The 20,833-nt window shown below is 45.4% G+C and overlaps 1 protein-coding gene across 1 annotated transcript in view; it reads left to right on the top strand.

Moving 5' to 3' along the window:
* The first annotated feature begins 788 nt into the window (after positions 1 to 788).
* LOC139376475 (very low-density lipoprotein receptor-like) overlaps positions 789 to 20,833 on the top strand; it is a 38,958-nt gene continuing 18,913 nt past the window's right edge. Inside the window, exons 1-11 of the mRNA XM_071119108.1 lie at positions 789 to 881; positions 2,101 to 2,236; positions 2,343 to 2,609; positions 2,800 to 3,015; positions 3,103 to 3,279; positions 3,386 to 3,652; positions 3,806 to 4,021; positions 4,197 to 4,426; positions 4,653 to 4,782; positions 4,891 to 5,084; positions 13,174 to 13,360. Of these exons, the coding sequence (XP_070975209.1) occupies positions 789 to 881; positions 2,101 to 2,236; positions 2,343 to 2,609; positions 2,800 to 3,015; positions 3,103 to 3,279; positions 3,386 to 3,652; positions 3,806 to 4,021; positions 4,197 to 4,426; positions 4,653 to 4,782; positions 4,891 to 5,084; positions 13,174 to 13,360 (2,113 nt within the window). The remainder of the gene's footprint in view (positions 882 to 2,100; positions 2,237 to 2,342; positions 2,610 to 2,799; positions 3,016 to 3,102; positions 3,280 to 3,385; positions 3,653 to 3,805; positions 4,022 to 4,196; positions 4,427 to 4,652; positions 4,783 to 4,890; positions 5,085 to 13,173; positions 13,361 to 20,833) is intronic.

The following is a 20,833-nucleotide window of genomic DNA, read 5'->3' as shown; positions in this document are numbered from 1 at the left end:
CGAGAGGTATGTGACATGGTCTACAGTCAGACTACAAAAGGAAAACCAGCCCCGTCGCGGACCACGATGTCTTGCTCCCAGACAAACTAAACAACTTTGTCGCTTTGAGGACAAGACAGTGCCACTGACACGGCCCACTACCAAAACCTGTGGTCTCTCCTTCACTGCAGCCAACGCTAGTAAGACATTTAAACGTGTTAACCCTCGCAAGCCTGCCGGCATCCCCAGCCGCATCCTCGGAGCATGCGCAGACCAGCTGGCTGGTGTGTTTACGGACATATTCAATCAATCCTTATCCCAGTCTGCTGTTCCCACATGCTTCAAGAGGGCCACCATTGTTCCTGTTCCCAAGAAAGCTAAGGTAACTGAGCTAAATGACTATCCGCTTCGTAACACTCGCTTCCGTGCTTTGAGAGACTAATCAAGGACCATATCACCAACACCCTACCTGACACCCTAGACCTACTCCAATTTGCTTACTGCCCCAATAGGTCCACAGACGACGCAATCGCACTGCCCTAACCCATCTGGACAAGAGGAATACCTATGTAAGAATGCTGTTCATCGACTACAGCTCAGCATTTAACATCATAGTACCCTCCAGCCTCGTCATTAAGCTCGAGACCCTGGGTCTCGACCCCGCCCTGTGAAACTGGGTCCTGGAATTCCTGACGGGCCGCCCCCAGGTGGTGAGGGTAGGTAACATCTCCACCCCCCTGATCCTCAACACTGGGGCCCCACAAGGGTGTGTTCTCAGCCCTCTCCTGTTCACCCATGACTGGGTGGCCATGCCCGCCTCCAACTCAATCATCAAGTTTGCAGACGACACTACAGTGGTAGGCTTGATTGCCAACAACGACGAGACGGCCTACAGGGAGGAGGTGAAGGCCCTCGGAGTGTAGTCAGGAAAATAACCTCACACTCGAGGTCAACAAAACAAAGGAGATGATCGTGGACTTCAGGAAACAGCAGACAGAGGAGCCCCCTATCCACATCGACGGAACAGTCGTGGAGAAGGTGGGAAGATAAGTTCCTTGGCGTACACATCACGGACAAACTGAAATGGTCCACCCACACAGACAGCATGGTGAAGGCGCAGCAGCACCTCTTCAACCTCAGGAGGCTGAAGAAATTTGGCTTGTCACCAAACACTCACAAACTTTTACAGATGCACAATCGAGAGCATCCTGTCGGGCTGTTGCCTCGTACGGCAACTGCTCCGCCCACAACCGTAAGGCTCTCCAGAGGGTAGTGAGATCTGCACAACGCATCACTGGGGCAAACTACCTGCCCTCCAGGACAACTACACCACCCGATGTCACAGGAAGGCCAAAAAGATCAAGGACAACAACCACCCGAGCCACTTCCTGTTCAACCAGCTATCCTCCAGAGGGCGAGGTCAGTACAGGTGCATCAAAGCGGGGACAGACTGAAAAACAGCTTCTGTCTCAAGGCCATCAGACTGTTAAATCGCCATCACTAACATTGAGTGGCTGCTGCCAACATACTGACTCATCTCTAGCCACTTTAATAATGAGAGATTGATGTAATAAATGTATCACTAGCCACTTTAAACAATACCACTTTATATAATGTTTACATTACTCTTCTCATATGTATATACTGTACTCTATACCATCTACTGCATCTTGCCTATGCTGTTCGGCCATCATTCATTCATATATTTTTATGTACATATTCTTATTAATTCCTTTACACTTGTGTGTGTATAAGGTAGTTGTTGTGAAATTGTTAGATTACTTGTATATTACTGCACGGTCGGAACTAGAAGCACAAGCATTTCGCTACACTCGCAATAACATCTGCTAACCATGTGTATCTGACAAATAAAGTTTGATTTGACAGTTGGAAAATGTTTACTAGCTTGTATATTAGCAGGTGAGACATGTTACCTACAGTCTAACCCTTTGTGCTGAATTGTTTTGGGGAAACTAACGCTTCATTAGACTTGTTCTGGGTAGAGTGTAAAAGGCTTGTCCATTATCTTGGTAATACTCTCTGCCTACAGAATCTCCAGTTCCACTTACTACAGCTTATTTGGCTCCAACTACAACCATTCCAGATATTCTTCCTGCTCAGCCAGTCTGTACCAGTCCATCAGTGAGGTGTCGGGGCTCAACTTTGTGCATCTCCCAAACTCAGCTGTGTGACACATTGAAAGACTGCCCTGATGGTTTTGATGAGGAGTCCTGCATTACTAAATGTCCAAACCGAGGTAGATATATTAACGCGTTCTGATATTTGATACTGCTTTGCCACCCAGAAAACCCCTTAAACCCTCTAAACCTTTCTTCATGGTCCCTCTTATGTGTGTCTCCCAGGTGAGTTCCGGTGTAAGGACAGGAGGAAATGTATTGAGAGGAGTCTGGTTTGTGATGGACGCGCTCATTGCCATGATGGCTCAGATGAGATTGGCTGTCCAACGATAGCTGCTCCAACATCCCAAACTGCGCCCCTGAAGTGCCTTTTGGGTTCCAGACTGTGCAAGGATGGGAGAGAGTGTGTCCTGCATAGCCATGTTTGTGATGGAGAGGTGGACTGTAAGGATGGATCAGATGAACAGGACTGTGAGCTCCTCTGCAAAGCAGGTCAGAAGCTCACCTCTTGATCTGGTGTAATGTGTTTAATCACAAGTGGCCAATTTCAGCACAAATCCATTCATTCATCAATGTCCTTAGGTCAGTTCCAGTGTACTCATTGGTTGTTAGCTCAGCTCAGTTCCAGTATACTCATTGGTTGTTAGCTCAGTTCCAGTATGCTCATTGGGTCCTACCTCAGGTCAGTTCCAGTGTGCTCATGGGAATAAGTGTATCGACCAGCAGCAGATGTGTGATGGGAAGGCACAGTGCCAGGACCGTTCTGATGAAATGGACTGCTTCAAGCCCACCAAGAGCTGCAGTCATCGCTGTGACAACAATAGCCTCTGTATCCCAGAAACCTTCCTCTGTGATGGAGAGAGAGACTGTTCGGACGGCTCTGATGAGGAAGGCTGTGGTGAGACACTGCTGACTACTTGGACAGTTGGTACAGAAGGATGAGGAGAGTTTATTTAAATTAATCTAATGTAACCTCTCTCCCTAGATTCTAACAAGGCCCTTCCTCCTGTCCTGCCAACTCTGGCTCAGACCTGTACTAGTCCATCAGTGAGGTGTCGGGGCTCAACTTTGTGCATCTCCCAAACTCAGCTGTGTGACACATTGAAAGACTGCCCTGATGGTTTTGATGAGGAGTCCTGCATTGCTAAATGTCCAAACCGAGGTAGATATATTAACGCTTTCTGATATTTGATACTACTTTGCCACCCAGAAAACCCCTTAAACCCTCTTAACCTTTCTTCATGGTCCCTCTTATGTGCGTCTCCCAGGTGAGTTCCGGTGTAAGGACAGGAGGAAATGTATTGAGAGGAGTCTGGTTTGTGATGGACGCGCTCATTGCCATGATGGCTCAGATGAGATTGGCTGTCCAACGATAGCTGCTCCAACACCCCAAACTGCGCCCCTGAAGTGCCTTATGGGTTCCAGACTGTGCAAGGATGGGAGAGAGTGTGTCCTGCATAGCCATGTTTGTGATGGAGAGGTGGACTGTAAGGATGGATCAGATGAACAGGACTGTGAGCTCCTCTGCAAAGCAGGTCAGAAGCTCACCTCTTGATCTGGTGTAATGTGTTTAATCACAAGTGGCCAGTTTCAGCACAAATCCATTCATTCATCAATGTCCTTAGGTCAGTTTGTGTGCTAATTGGTTGTTAGCTCAGTTCCAGTGTGCTCATTGGTTCCTACCTCAGGTCAGTTCCAGTGTGCTCATGGGAAGAAGTGTATCGACCAGCAGCAGGTGTGTGATGGGAAGGCCCAGTGCCAGGACCGTTCTGATGAAATGGACTGCTTCAAGCCCACCAAGAGCTGCAGTCATCGCTGTGACAACAATGGCCGCTGTATCCCAGAAACCTTCATTTGTGATGGAGAGAGAGACTGTGTGGACGGCTCTGATGAGGAAGACTGTGGTATGAGCCTGATCTCTAAAAACCATTTCCATTGTAATGGGTGTTTATAACCCATTTCCACTGATGTGGTTCCACGTTGTTTAGAACCCATTTCCACCTTGTTCTGAACTCGTTTCTACTTAGTTTTTTGCAATCATTGCTCTCCTCTGCTTCTGCCATCTCGCTCTCCTCCCAGTGGCAATTCTTTGTGGCCAGCAGCAGTATCAGTGCAGTAATGGTCAGTGTGTGTCTGAGGCTCTCCGTTGTGACGGCCATGCTGACTGCGGAGACCATTCTGACGAGGTGGGCTGTGCCAAACCCCCCCACTGTCCCCCGGAGCTCCGCTGCCCAAACAGCCACGAATGTCTTGTGGAGGAATGGCTGTGTGATGGGGAACAGGACTGCCAGGACGGTTCAGACGAGATGGTGAGGAACCCGCCTAATATTAACCTTCACATTAAAATGATTGTGCAAAACATTTATATACTTGCTCACAGCCAGATGAACTCATGGATACCACTTTTATGGCTCCATGACCAGTATTAAGGAAGTAGTTTTGGAAACCAATACAAACTAGCATGCTAGGTTAATTGCCATCATCTCTCAAAATCAATTTACCTTAACCCATCTCTAAATTCTGGTTAAATTTCAGAACTGTAAGGTGTCTCCAGTGAAGTGTGGGGAGTTCCAGTGGAGCTGTGTCTCTAAGACCCAGTGTATCCCTGCAACCTGTAGGTGTGATGGACAGAAAGACTGTGAGGACCACAGTGACGAGGCCGGATGTGAGCTTACACAAAGGGTTATGGTTACATTTGTAGTTGGCCAGGTGAAGTGCTCCAACCAGCTGTGGTAGTGGAGAGTGTGTGGACCAGTCTGTTGTTTTACTGTAGGTGACCAGTTGAAGTGCTCCAACCAGCTTTACCAGTGTGGTAGTGGAGAGTGTGTGGACCATTCCCTGCTCTGTGACCAAATCATCAACTGTCCTGATGGATCTGACGAGGGGCACGGTTGTTCCACCAATAACTGCTCCAGCCCTGGGACCCCCCAATGTGACCAGCACTGTGTCAGCACCCCTTACGGACCGGTTAGTACCCCCAACCCAGGGTTTTCAAAACCCGGTCCTGCGTAATATTACATTTAACACTTTTCACATTGTGTACCCTCAGGACACCACTCTACTACCACATCTACAAAACAAAATCCATGTTACGTGTGGGTAGAGTACGTGTTAGTATGTGTATGCTTGTGACCCTTAAAGTCCCCGCTGTTTCATAAGGTTTATTTTTATCTGTTTAAAATCTGATTCTACTGCTTGCATCAGTTAACTGATGTGGAATAGAGTTCCATGTAGTCATTGCTTTATGTAGTACTGTGTGCCTCCCATAGTCTGTTCTGGACTTGGGGACTGTGAAGAGACCTCTGGTGGCATGCCTTGTGGACTATGCATGGCTGTCTGGGCTGTCTGCTAGTATTTTAAACAGACACCTCGGTGCAGTTAGCATGTCAACCCTTCTTACAAAATCAAGTAGTGATGAAGTAAAGCTCTCTACTTTGATCCATGAGCAATTGACATTGGCTATTATTGTTAGCTCTGTGTACATTTTAGGGGCCAGCTGAGCTGCCCTGTTCTGAGCCGATTGTAATTTGACAGCTAACCACGACTGGGCAATAGTCCAGGTGAGACAAAACTAGGGCCTGTAGTACCTGCCTTGTTGATAGTTAAGGCAGAGCAGTGCTTTATTATGGACATACTTCTCCCCATCTTAGCTACTGTTGTATCAATATGTTTTGAAAATGACAGTTCACAATAGTTTGACTCAAAGCAGTTTAGCTTGAGTTTTAGTTTGAAATATTAGGACCAACTTATTTATTGCCACCCATTCTGAAACTAACTGCAGCTCTTTAAGGGTTGCAGAGATTTCACTCACTGTAGTAGCTGACGTGTATGGTGTGGAGTCCTCCGCATACACGCTGGCTTTACATAGAGGCTGAAGAAATGTGGCATGCCACCTAAAACACTTTTACAGATGCACAATTGAGAGTATCCTGTCGGGCTGTATCGCCACCTGATATGGCAACTGCATCGCCCACAACCACAAGGCTCTCCAGAGGGTGGTGCGGTCTGCACAGCGCATCACCGGGGGCAAACTACCTGCCCTCCAGGACAACTACAGCACACAATGTCACTGGAAGGACAAAAATATCAAGGACAACAACCACCTGAGCCGCTGCTTATTCACCCCGCTAACATCCAGAAGGCAAGATGGCATCGCAGTGTAGACGTGGTTTGTTGTCCTCTCGTTTACTTTCATATTTTTTGTCTTTTTGGTTATATTCCAATTTCTTTTTCAATCTCTTTTTCCATTTTTAAAATTAAATATACCTTCCTGTAACCCGCCTCACTCAATGTGACACGGATCCGCAATTCCTTTAACCTATAGCCAAAACTTTCATCAGAAGGTTGCCAGCTAATTAGTTAAGTTACTAGCCATTTAGTCACTGTTAGCCACTGCTAGCGGCCTTTGCCCTCTGCTCAGGCACCAGCTGTTTTTTTTGCCTGGATAATACCTGCCAGCCTCGGACTGTTTTTCTCCACTACAACGCCAGATTTCTGCCATAAACCCTGGACCATTGATCATCACAGCTAGCTGCCACTGAGAGACCCAGCCCCGAAGTTAGCCCTGAGCCAGACTCATCTCCCGGCTAGCAAACAAAATTACCACAACTACAATACCTCTTTTGCCAGGTCCCTTTGTACCACCACGACTGGTCCGCAGATGTAATTTCATCAGCTGTGCCTTCAACCGGCCTTTGCTGGACGACGGAGCAGATGCTTCTATTTACCCCGGACTGCTAACTTTAAACGCCGTTGCTCCCGCGTACTAGCGTAGTAACAACCTAGCGTTTCCCTATTTCATCTATTGCTCTACACTGGACCCTATGATTACTTTGCTACATAGCTGATGCCTGCTGGACTGTTGATTTATCACGGTACTCCACATTGTTTACCTTTGTTTCTGTCGGCCCTAGCCCCGAACTCAGGCCCTGTGTGTAGTTAACCGACCCTCTCTGCCCATTCATCGCCATTGAACCTGTTGTTGTTGACTTAGCTGATTAGCTGTTGTCTTACCCGTTGTTGACTTAGTTAGCTCTCCCAATCAACACCTGTGATTGCTTTATGCCTCGCTTTGTCTCTCTCAAATGTCAATATGCCCTGTATACTGTTTAGGATAATTATCATTGTTTTAGTTTACTGCAGAGCCCCTAGTCCCCACTGCATATGCATTAGATACCTCCTTTGTCCCACCTCCCACACACGCGGTGACCTCACCCAGTATAACCAGCATGTCCAGAGATGCAACTGTTCTTATCACTCATTGCCTGGGTTTACCTCCACTGTACCCACACCCCACCATACCCCTGTCTGCACATTTTGCCCTGAATCTATTCTACCACGCCCAGAAATCTGCTCCTTTAATTCTGTCCCCAACGCACTAGACAACCAGTTTTGCTAGCCTTTAGCCGTACCCTCATCCTACTCCTCTGTTCCTCTGGTGATGTGGAGGCTAATCCAGGGCCCTGCGTGTCCCCAGGCACTAATGTAATCGAAAACATTGGTTTCATGCATGTTACATCAGAAGCCTCCTCCCTAAATGTGTTTTACTTACTGCTTTGCACACTCTGCCAACCCTGATGTCCTTGCCATGTCTAAATCCTGGTTCAGGAAGGCCACCAAAAATTCAGACTTCCATACCCAACTACAACATTTTCCGTCAAGATTGCAACTCCTCCCCCTTTGGCAGTTCTATCTACTGCAGAGATAGCTTGCAAAGTTCTGTCATACTTTCCAGGTCTATGCTCAAACAGTTCGCACCTCTAATTGAAAAAATGAATCTCCAGAAATAAGTCTCGCTCTTGCCGCCTGTTATAGACCCACCTCAGCTCCCAGCTGTGCCCTGGACACCATATGTGAATTGATTGCCCTGTCTTCAGAGTTCATTCGTTCTGACCTTAAATGCTTAACACCCCAGTAGTCCTACAATCTAAGCTAGATACCCTCAATCTCACACACATTATCAAGGAATCCACCAGGTAGAACCCTAAATCTGAAAACATGGGCACCCTCATAGATATTATCCTGACCGACTTGCCCTCCAAATACACCTATGCAGTTTTCAATCAGGATGTCAGTGGTCATTGCCTGCAAAACTAAAATGCTTTGACACTAAAGTCCATGGAGAACAAGAGCACCTCCTCCCAGCTGCCCACTGCACCGAGACTAGGCGGCACGGTCACCACCGATAAATCCATGATAATCAATTTCAATAAGCATTTCTCTACGGCTGGCCATGCTTTCCTCCTGGCTATGCCAACCGCTCCGCTACCCCTATTACTAGTCTGTTCAACCTCTCTTTTTCTCCGAGATCCCTAAAGATTGGAAAGCTGCCGCGGTCATCCCCCTCTTCAAAGGGTGAGACACTAGACCCAAACTGTTAGACCTATCATCCTGCCTTTCTAAAGTCTTTGAAAGCCAAGTTAATAAACAGATCACTGACCATTTGGAATCCCTCTATCTTCTCCGCTGTGCAATCCGGTTTCTGAACTGGTTGCGGGTGCACCTCAGCCATGCTCAAGGTCCTAAACAAAATCATAACCGCCATTGATAAAAGGCCGTACTGTGCAGCTGTATTCATCGTCCTGGCCAAGGCATTCAACTGTCAATCAAAGTATTCTTATCGGCAGACTCAATAGCCTTGATTTCTCAAATGACTGCCGCGCCTGGTTCACCAACTACTTCGCAGATAGTTCAGACCTCTGGCAGTCTATGGGGGTACCACGGTTCAATTCTCGGGCCGACTCTTCTGTATATATCAATGATGTTGCTCTTGCTGTGGGTGACACCCTGTTCCACCTCTACGCAGACTACACATCTGGCCCTTCTTTGGACACTGTAAACTAACCTCCAAATGAGCTTCAATGCCATACAACACTCTTTCTGTGGCCTCCAACTGCTCTTAAATGCTAGCAACACCAAATGCATGCTTTTAAGCCGTTTGATGCCTGCACCGGCCCGCCTGACTAGCATCACTACTCTGGACGGTTCAGACTTACACTGGAGACTTACATTTCCCTCACTAAATTTAAACATCAGCTAACTGATTGCTGCAGCTGTACATAGTCCATCTGTAAATAGCCCATCCAATCTACCTACCTCATCCCCATATTGTTTTATTTACTTTGCTGCTCTTTTGCACACCAGTATCACTACTTGCACACCATCTGCTCATCTATCACTCCACTGTTAATCTGCTAAATTGTAATTACTTTGCTACTATGGCTTATTTATATGCAAATTTAGGTGGATCTAGGGTGTCGGGTATGGTGGAGGTGAGTGCTATAGGGTGATAGTCATTTAGTTACCTTTTGTTTTCTTGGGTACAGGAACAATGGTGGGCATCTTGAATTAAATGGGGACAGCAGACTGGGCTAAGGAGAGATTTAATATATCTGTAAACACTCCAGCCAGTTGGTCTCTGAGGATGTGGCTAGGAATGTCTGGGCTGCCAGCCATGCGAGGGTTAACACGCTTTAATGTCTTAATCACGTCGGCCACGGAGAATGAGAGCCAACAGTCCTTGAGGCCTGCGTCAGTGGTGCCATTTTATCCTCAGAGGGTGAAGAAGGCGTTTAACTTGTCCTGGAGCAAGACGTCGGTGTCCGACGTGGCTGGTTTTCCCTTTGTAATCCATGATTGTCTGGAGTCCCTGCTACATGTCTGAGCTGTTGAATAGGGACGCCACTGTCTCTGTACTGATGTTTTGCCTGTGGTTGCCTTACGTAGAGCATAACTAAACTGTTTGTAATTCTGCCATATTCCCAGTGTCATAACTTTACTTTTTATCTGATCAACTAACTGTTTAATTGTTACTGAATTGAATTAATCATGTAACAATTAACTCATTAGGATTTGGGGCACCACGAGCTGTCTAAAGAGTTACCATCTCCCGATATACACTCTCCAAATGTCTTTACTATCACATCCATAAATGGTCAACCTTTAAAATCATAACCTTGTATCATATCATCATTCTGAAAAGTCGTAACCTCCTGCATCTGCAAAAGCCTTATGATTCAGTGCTGCACAAATGGGTTTATGTAATAGCTAACTAAATGGTTACACAGGATATACATACGCACTTCAAACATTAGAAACAGGTCCCTAGCAGACTGACAACGATATGTCGGGTTCTTAGAAAAGACATGGAGGGCAAGAGGCAGAGACATAATACTTTGGTACATTTAGAAACTACTCTCACAGTAATAATGTACTTTGCACACGAACCACCGTCTGTTTGGAGTAAAATCATGAATGTATTTGGTTCTTAGTGTATTTCTCCTACAGGGCCATGGAAAGGGGTTGGTTGGGCTTTTCCACGGCACACGTAACGCTCTGATTGTCCAAAAGGGGTCCCCATCCATCTGTTCTTCCATTCACTCTGGAAAATGAGTCATTGAAGATAAGCTAGCCAGCCGTGTCAATGGTTCCTAGTGGGGTGTTGAGTAGTTGAATGGTCCCACTTAAATTCACTTTTCTAGATACTTAGGGCAGCTAATCAGCTGTAACAGTGATTTGTCCGGGAGGTGAGCTTCTCGCCTCTACCTTGTTGAGATTTCAGAGTTCAAACCACTTTAGACGTTAGCTGCAGCTCGCTGCCTTTCTGGTCTAGGTTAATTAACACATTTTATACAGTTCTTCAAAAGGGGCAGTTCATGAGGCTGACATGCCATCTGACCTTTCTCAAGGGGGCGGTGCCTACTTACTTGTACAAAGTTATAGAAAAGTTTCTAAGAGGATATTGATCACATTATCAACAAAAACACATTGTTCATATTTTACACAACTTAAGAGGATGGACACTTCACACAGTGTGTATACGTTTCAAGTCACAGTATTTCCTCTATTTTTAATGGCATCACAAAATGAGCCAATGTGACTCACCACCTGGATTCGGTCTTATGTAGCAATGTGAAATTGCTTTTGGAAAGTAATTCTGCTTTGAAAGTTGTAAACTCAACTTGTAAACCCACTTGAGAAAATGGTCTTTGAATGTTTTGGTATCTAGTGAAAGGCTCTGTCTACACCATTCCGCATCGTTCACATCCTCTTATGCTTTATCCCCACCCATCCCGTTTTGCTCTTGGAGCGCACATTTGACGCTCTGGCCGATTTTGTTTACCTCTGGATAACATAAACAGCCTAAACCGCTCTGCTGGCAACAATTTCATTACGCTTTTTGCAGACGTTTACTGACCGCGGCCATATTCAATGGGTGCTGTAGACACGTCACATAACGTAAGCTAACGAGGCAGCCAGCTAACATTAGCTAGTTAAACAACAATGAACTAAGTGGCAACAATGCCACAGTGTTGGGGGCTAACCAACCAGGTCCAATGTTAGCTAGCTAACATTAGGCTCTAACTAGAAAAGCAAACGGCTCTGGGGAAACAAGTAATGCCAGCCAACATTAGCTAGCTAACAGTCCACTTTATCTTGAAATGAAACAACTTTGTCGGAATTAGAAAACGTGTATCCGAATGTAGCTATCTTACCTGTATACATCAACATGCATCATGGACGCGTCACCCTGTCAGGAATGCAATACCACGGCTTAGTTTGAAGATGTAATCTGAAGGTGTTTTCTACGTCTTCTTAGCTATCATACTCTAATTCCACTGATTTCAAAACGTGATCCTCCAAAAAAATGGAGAGCAACACTTATGCAGCTCCACTACTTAAAAAAAAGCTGCATTAGACAGGATTACCAAGTCTGACGAGCTCAAATAGATAGTCTTCAATATGGCAGACAAATCTGAATGCCTCTCTTGGCATGTCCAGCCCACTCATCTCAGCCAATCATGGCTAATGGGAAAGTTGCTAGTGTTTTGTGGCTTAACCAACAAGGCTCCTAATTTAACCATTTTAATCGTATGAAAGTTCATGTTCGAATGCAATTACTTCCCAAAGAGATTTGTTCAAATATCTCTCCTGTGAAGTCGTGACTTGCGACATACGCCTAGTTTCCTGAATCGGGTCACAAATGACATTCTTTAGATCGCCTCTGACCATTCCCCACATTCTATGTTAAAAATATTGTGACAGTATTCGCTTTAGAACGTGTTAGTTTCGGCGGGCGAATGTCTGTAACAAAGGCATATTCCTGTGTGAATTTGGAGGGAGATGGCTGAAAGTTCATGTACTTGATTGACATCAGGGTGTTAGCTTTAATGCATTAAAGCAGATTTCTGAAGCATAAGTGAAGATGTGATCAATACATGTTGTTTTCATTCCTGTGCTGTATATCTCCCCTGGTAGGTTTACTGAACCTGAACCAATTTGCAGGCACTAGTGTGAAGCTTTTTCTTGAGTGGGCAGCTTAATGAAAGCCAGTCAATATTTAGGTCACCCAGAAAATACACCTGTGATAACATATCAAGCATTTTACATGTTATCCAGATACTGGCTGATAACACTTGGTCTATAGCAGCTTCCCACCAGAATGGTCTTTAGGTGATGGAGGTAAACCAGTAGCCTTATTACTTCAACAGTATTTAACATGAGATCCCCTCAACTTTATAGGAATGTGGTTCTGAATATAGACCGCAACACCGCCCCGTTGGCATTTGTCTTTTCGGTAGAGGTTATAACCACGGATTGCTACTGTATCAACGGTATTATCTTAGTGAGTTTCAGAAGGTCAGAATATGAATGTCATCTGTTACTAGCAAGTTATCCGTTTCATGAACCTTGTTTCTTAGGCTACATATGTAAATGTGGTCTATTTATGAGCTGGGCTTAAGTCGATGTAGAGCATCTTCCGTTTCCAGAAGATGTCAGTGATCTATTAAAGTTATTCCAACAGAGCTACAGGAATATTTTAACTAGGTGTAATGCCTGTAGACTGCTGAATCTTTCACACCTGCAGCCCAACGATGACCCCCGCCACACCCTAGCTACACACCCTAGACCATGCCACACAACACGCCTTAACCCTAGTCACATGCCCTAGACAATGCCACAAGCCCCGATGGACCGGTGAGGTAAAACAAAACCCAACTTGTTGGCCTACAGAAGTGTGTGTGGCTGTGACATGTGGTCCTTCTGTCTCCTACAGAGGTGCATCTGTGCTGCAGGCTTCCGGCTCCAGGCTAACGGTTTGTCCTGTGTGGATGTTGATGAGTGTAATGAGGTCCTACCACCTGTCTGCAGCCACACCTGCCTTAACACCCGCAGCTCCTTCCTGTGTCGCTGTCACCATGGATATCTGCTGGAACCAAATGGTCACAGCTGCAAGACCAAAGGTACTCCAAACGTGTCTTTGCTTGAACGTAATTAATACAAATTGTTTTAGTGAAATATTTACTTTTGTCACAAGCCAATAAAGAAAGGAAATGCAAAAGCTATTTTGACCTATGCAGAAACTAGGCTTTTCAGAATAAATGGCTTAACTACTGCTAGAGTACTGAAGCTTAATTCATCTACTATACCTCCACAACAGATGTACTCCCATTGGATGGGTTGATTAGAATTCAAACCTTTTCAAACAGCCTAATACATACTCTTAGAGTAGGTTTACCCCATTAATGTACCTGGTCATGTAAACACATTTTTTCATGTTAGACATCATTCCACTCACTTAAACATTATGGGGAGGTTTTCCCAGACACAGATTAAGCCTAGTCTTGGACTAAAAAGCAAGGTCAATGGAAAATATCCAGCCAATATAATTTCTAGTCTGGGACCAAGTGAAATCTGTCTGCGAAACCACTCCTTAACCCTACATTTAATCAAGACTAATACATAAACCAACTCAGATGGGAAATGGACAAGGTAGTTGACAGCGTTTTAACATATTTTGAAGCAATACATGGTTAATATTCCTGTTCATTTTTATTTAACTAGGTAAGTAAAACAAGTTATAAACTATGGAGTAAGGGAATCTTATATGTTGTCTTAAGACTGTTACGCTATGCTCTTTAGACATTTACAAGTTATAGTATTTAAAGCAGAGGTGGCACCACAGACCCTAAACGTGGTGTGGCAAAATTCATACCTGTCTTTTCTGGGGCCTGGAGTTTTTCCTGATCGCAATCACCTGGTTGGGTGAAACTCTGGATCCTTTTCGTAGGCTGAGACCAGGTCCAATGCTAACTTTGTTTCTCACTGACATGACCGGGCCAGTTGGTAAAAAATCGACTGACCCTAACAGAATTTTCTGGACATGGTGTAGTTTTTTAAATCTTTGGTCATGCAGGGCCTATGGGTTACCATGCTGTCGCTCTGCAGGGCCTATGGGTTACCCTGCTGTCTCTCTGCAGGGCCTATGCGTTACCCTGCTGTCTCTCTGCAGGGCCTATGGGTTACCCTGCTGTCTCTCTGCAGGGCCTATGGGTTACCCTGCTGTCTCTCTGCAGGGCCTATGGGTTACCCTGCTGTCTCTCTGCAGGGCCTATGGGTTACCCTGCTGTCTCTCTGCAGGGCCTATGGGTTACCCTGCTGTCTCTCTATATTCACTGCAGCTGTACATAGTCCATCTGTAAATAGCCCACCCAATCTATCTACCTCATCCCCATATTGTTTTTATATACTTTTCTGCTCTTTTGCACACCAGTATCACTACTTACACACCATCTGCTCATCTATCACTCCAGTGTTAATCTGCTAAATTGTAATTACTTTGCTACTATGGCCTATTTATTGCCTTACCACCTCATTCCATTTGCACACACTGTATATATATATATACTTTTTTTTCTTGTTTATTCCATTTCTTGCCACTGTTTCTGTCGCACTGCTTTGCTTTATCTTTGGCACGTCGCAGTTGTAAATGAGAACTTGTTCTCAGCTAGCTTACCTGGTGAAATATAAAAATAAATAAAAAAATTCAGATTAACAGACTGTTGTGGTCATGCAGGCCCACTAGGTTGGCATGCTTTCTCTCTTGCTATTAATTTTATAGGCTATATTTATAATATATTAATAATGAGTTGGGTGCTTATATTTGTCCTATTATGTGTGTATTAACATGCATGTGTGTATTGAATGTGTTTTTTGCCTATCCCAACTCTCTGTGACACCCCCTCGGGTCACAGCTAGGGTCTGCCGTTAACGGCAAACCTGGAGCAATTAGGGTTAGTGTGTTGCTCAAGGGCACGTCAACAAATGTTTTGGCTCACGGATTCAAACAAGGAGCCTTTCAGGTTACTGACCCAATGCTCTCATCGCTAGGCTACCTGCTGCCACCTTTAGTTATTATGAAGCTGCTTAATAGAATTTAACAAGTCATTACTGTAAGAATTGCACTGCGTTAATTGCATACATTATGTTTCTATAGAATGTCATGCCAAAAGTTGTCGACCTACCGACAGTAGCCAGAATATTGCTTGTATGTTCACTATTGAAGGCCAACTTTTGTACACTGAACAAAAATTAGAAACGCAACAATTTGAAGTATTTTACTGGGGTACAGTTGATGAGGAAATTCAAATATGTATCTGTTGGTCACAGATACCTTAAGGTAGGGGTGTGGATCAGAAAACCAGTCTATCTAGTGTGAACGCCATTTGCCTCATGCAGCGCTACACATCTTCGCATATGGTTGATCAGGCGGTTGATTGTGGCCTGTGGAATGTTCTCTCGCTTGAATGGCTGTGCGAAGTTGCTTGATATTGGCAGGACCTGGAACACGCTGTCGTACACATCAATACAGAGCATCCCAAACATGCTCAATGGGTGACATGCCTGAGTATGCAGATCTCTAAAACAATGTAGGTAGTTTATGTTAGAGTAACGTTCAATTCTCTGGCTACAGTTCCGGTGGACATTTCTGCATTCAGCAAACCAATTGTAAGCCTCAACTTGATGTGACAACTAAACATTTTAGTGGGCTTTTATTGTCCCCAGCACAAGGTTCTCCTTTGTAATAATCAAGCTTTTTAATCAGCTTCATGATATGGATTATCTTGGCAAAGGAGAAATGTGACTTACTGGCTCAAATCACTCTTATGTAGCATAATTTTAAATTGTGTAATTTTTACAATGGATAAAAGTATTCCCAGAGCTACAAAATGCTACTGCTTTGAAAGTTGTAAACTCACTATAGAGAAAATGGCCTTTGAATGTTTTGGTACTACTGCTGGAGAGCCCTTTGTCTAAACCCATTCAGCATCGTTCACACCCTCTTAAGCTTTTAACCCACCCAGCTCTTTAAGGGTTCATTTGAGTCTTCTGTACTAACTTTAGTCAAGCACCCCTGTAAAGACCTTTATACACTGATTCAAAATGGCTATTGATAACATGTGTATTTTGTGGTTGTGACCCAGACTCTTGACCCTTTTATTTTGGGACTATTCTCATGTCAGATTTTGCAGTGATTTTATTTTAAAATAAACTAACATTAATTTGGAAGATGCTGATATTTTATGTTCATCCAAATTATATGGACCCTGATTTTTAATTTGCATATTTTTAATGGCAAATTCTTTATCCTAAAATAGTGGGGGGAGAACAAACCTCTCTTCTCATTGTTTAATTAAGAGAATTAAAATATTATTTTGAAATTATCAATAAGTGTAAAAGCAATGTGAATTGAAAATGTATCTCTCTCTGTACTCATAATATATATTCCTGTTTCAGTATGTTTTACCTCTTGAAGCTAGGGGACACAATTTTAATTTTTATGTTCCCAAAGTAAACAACCTATTTCTCAGGACCAGATGCTAGAATATCAAATCAAATGTATTTATATAGCCCTTCGTACATCAGCTGATATCTCAAAGTGCTGTACAGAAACCCAGCCTAAAACCCTAAACAGCAAGCAATGCAGGTGTAGAAGCACGGTGGCTAGGAAAAACTCCCTAGAAAGGCCAAAACCTAGGAAGGAACCAGGCTATGTGGGGTGGCCAGTCCTCTTCTGGCTGTGCCGGGTGGAGATTATAACAGATCATGGCCAAGATGTTCAAATGTTCATAAATGACCAGCATGGTCGAATAATAAGGCAGAACAGTTGAAACTGGAGCAGCAGCACGGTCAGGTGGACTGGGGACAGCAAGGAGTCATGTCAGGTATTCCTGGGGCATGGTCCTAGGGCTCAGGTCCTCCGAGAGAGAAAGAAAGAGGATTAGAGAGAGCATATGTGGGGTGGCTAGTCCTCTTCTGGCTGTGCCGGGTGGAGATTATAAAAGAACATGGCCAAGATGTTCAAATGTTCATAAATGACCAGCATGGTCGAATAATAAGGCAGAACAGTTGAAACTGGAGCAGCAGCACGGTCAGGTGGACTGGGGACAGCAAGGAGTCATCATGTCAGGTAGTCCTGGGGCATGGTCCTAGGGCTCAGGTCCTCCGAGAGAAAGAAAGGGAGAAAGAGAGAATTAGAGAATGCACACAGGACACCGAATAAGACAGGAGAAGTACTCCAGATATAACACTGACCCTAGCCCCCCGACACATAAACTACTGCAGCATAAATACTGGAGGCTGAGACAGGAGGGGTCAGGAGACACTGTGGCCCCATCCGAGGACACCCCTCGATGTTAGGGGAGGACACCCCCCTAACCCTAACCCTTAATGGATTAGATTTTTCTCAGGCTTTCGCCTGCAATATTAGTTCTGTTATACTCAGACAATATTTTGACAGTTTGGGAAACTTTTGTGTTTTCTATCCTAATCTGACAATTATATGCATATTCTAGCTTCTGGGCCTGAGTAGCAGACAGTGTAATTTGGGAAGGCTTTTCATTCAAAATTACAAATACTGCCCCCTACCCTAGTGAAGTTAATTTCACTTATTTAACCAGGGATGCCAGTTGAGAACAAGTTCTCATTTACAACTGCGACCTGGCCAAGATAAAGCAAAGTAGTGCAACAAAATCAGTTACTCCTGAGGTTGAAGAGGCGCTGTTGCTCCCTCTGCTGTTTCCTGAAGTCAACGATAATTTCCTTTTGTCAACATTTTGTTGACCTCGAGTGTGAGGTTATTTTCCTGACGCCACACTCCGAGGGCCCTACCTCCTCCCTGTAGGCCATCTCATCATTGTTGGTAATCGAGCCTACCACTGGAGTGTTGTCTGCAAACTTGATGATTGAGTTGGTGGCGTGCACTGCCACGCAGTCATGGGTGAACAGGGAGTACAGGAGAAAGCTGAGAACGCACACTTGTGGGCCCCAGTGTTGAGGATCAGCGGGGTGGAGATGTTACCTACCCTCACCACCTAGGGGTGGCCCTTTAGGAAGTCAAGGACCCAGTTGCACAGGACGGGATCCAGACCCAGGGTCTCGAGCTTTGATGAGTTTGGAGGGTACTATGGTGTTAAATGCTGAGCTGTAGTCTGAACAGCATTCTTACATAGGTATTCCTCTTGTCCAGATGGGTTAGGTCAGTGTGATTAAGATTGCTTCGTCTGTGGACCTATTGGGGCGGTAAGCAAATTGGAGTGGGTCTAAGGTGTCAGGTAGGGTGGAGGTGAAATGGTCCTTGACCTGTCTCTCAAAGCACTTCATGAGGGATCATTACATGCAGTCGAGGAGAACTACTGAATATAAGAGCAGCGTCAACTCACCATCAGTACGACCAAGAATGACTTTCGCGAAGCGGATCCTGTGTTCTGCCTTTCACCCAGGACAACGGAATGGATCCCAGCCGGCGACCCAAAAAACAACTTCGTAAAAGAGGGAAACGAAGCGGTCTTCTGGTCAGACTCCGGAGACGGGCACATCGCGCACCTCTCCCTAGCATACTTCTCGCCAATGTCCAGTCTCTTGACAACAAGGTTGATGAAATCCGAGCAAGGGTAGCATTCCAGGGGGACATCAGAGACTAAAGTTCTTTGCTTCACGGAAACATGGCTCACTCGAGAGACGCTATCGGAGTCGGTGCAGCCAGCTGGTTTCTCCACGCATCGCGCCGACAAACAAACATCTTTCTGGTAAGAAGAGGGGCGGGGGGTATGCTTCATGGTTAACGAGACGTGGTGTGGTCACAACAACAGAGGAGTCCTCAAGTCCTTCTGTTCACCTGATTGAGAATTCCTCACAATCAAATGTTGACCGCATTATCTACCAAGGGAATTATCTTCGATTATAATCACAGCCGTATATATTCCCCCCAAGCAGACACATCGATGGCTCTGAATGAACTTTATTTGACTCTTTGCAAACTGGAATCCACGTATCCTGAGGCTGCATTCATTGTAGCTGGGGATTTTAACAAGGCTAATCTGAAAACAAGACTCCCTAAATTGTATCAGCATATCGATTGTGCAACCCGGGCTGGTGACTTTGGATCATTGCTATTCTAACTCCCCCGCCCTCCTTTCGGAAAAGCTGACCACGACTCCATTTGGTTGCTCCCTGCCTACAGACAGAAGCTAAAACAAGAAGCTCCCGCGCTGAGGTCTGTTCAACGCTGGTCCGACCAATCAGATTCCACGCTCCAAGACTGCTTCCATTACGTCGACTGGGATATGTTTCGTATTGCGTCAAACATTGACGAATACGCTGATTCGGTGAGCGAGTTCATTAGAATGTGCGTTAAAGATGTCGTTCCCATAGCAACGATTTAAAACATTCCCAAACCAGAAACCGTGGATTGATGGCAGCATTCGCATGAAACTGAAAGCGCGAACCACTACTTTTAATCAGGGCAAGGTGACCGGAAACATGACCGAATACAAACAGTGTAGCTATTCCCTCTGCAAGGCAATCAAACAAGCTAAGCGTCAGTATAGAGACAAAGTACAATCGCAAGTCAACGGCTCAGACACAAGGTATGTGGCAGGGTCTACAGTCAATCACGGATTACAAAAAGAAAACAAGCCCAGTCATGGACCAGGATGTCTTGCTCCCAGGCAGACTAACTTTTTTGCCCGCTTTGAGGACAATAGTGCCACTGACACGGCCATCAACCAAAACATGCGGTTCTCTCCTTCACTGCAGCCGAGCTGAGTAAAACATTTAAACGTGTTAACCCTCGCAAGGCTGCAGGCCCAGACGGCATCCCCAGCCGCGCCCTCAGAGCATGCGCAGACCAGCTGGCCGGTGTGTTTACGGACATATTCAATCAATCCCTATCCCAGTCTGCTGTTCCCACATGCTTCAAGAGGGCCACCAATTGTCCTGTTCCCAAGAAAGCTAAGGTAACTGAGCTAAACGACTACCGCCCCGTAGCACTCACTTCCGACATCATGAAGTGCTTTGAGAGACTAGTCAAGGACCATATCACCTCCACCCTACCTGACGCCCTAGACCCACTCCAATTTGCTTACCGCCCAAATGGTTCACAGACGATGCGATGTCAACCACACTGCACACTGCCCTAACCCATCTGGACAAGAGGAATACCTATGTGAGAATGTCCTTCATCGACTACAGCTCAGCATTTAACACCATAGTACCCTCCGAACTCGTCATCAAGTTCGAGACCCTGGGTCTCGACCCCGCCCTGTGCAACTGGGTACTGGACTTCCTGACGGGCCGCCCCCAGATGGTGAGGGTAGGTAACATCTCCACCCCGCTGATCCTCAACACTGGGGCCCCACAAGGGTGCGTTCTGAGCCCTCTCCTGTACTCCCTGTTCACCCACGACTGTGTGGCCACGCATGCCTCCAACTCAATCATCAAGTTTGCGGACGTGACAACAGTGGTAGGCTTGATTACCAACAACGACGAGATGGCCTACAGGGAGGAGGTGAGGGCCCTGGGAGTGTGGTGTCAGGAAAATAACCTCACTCAAAGTCAACAAAACTAAGGAGATTGTGGACTTCAGGAAACAGCAG

This window comes from Oncorhynchus clarkii, chromosome 20 (assembly GCF_045791955.1).
Source record: "Oncorhynchus clarkii lewisi isolate Uvic-CL-2024 chromosome 20, UVic_Ocla_1.0, whole genome shotgun sequence".
Taxonomy (NCBI): domain Eukaryota; kingdom Metazoa; phylum Chordata; class Actinopteri; order Salmoniformes; family Salmonidae; genus Oncorhynchus; species Oncorhynchus clarkii.
The sequence above is the reverse complement of the archived record's forward strand: the minus strand, read 5'-3'. Positions and strand labels throughout refer to the sequence as shown.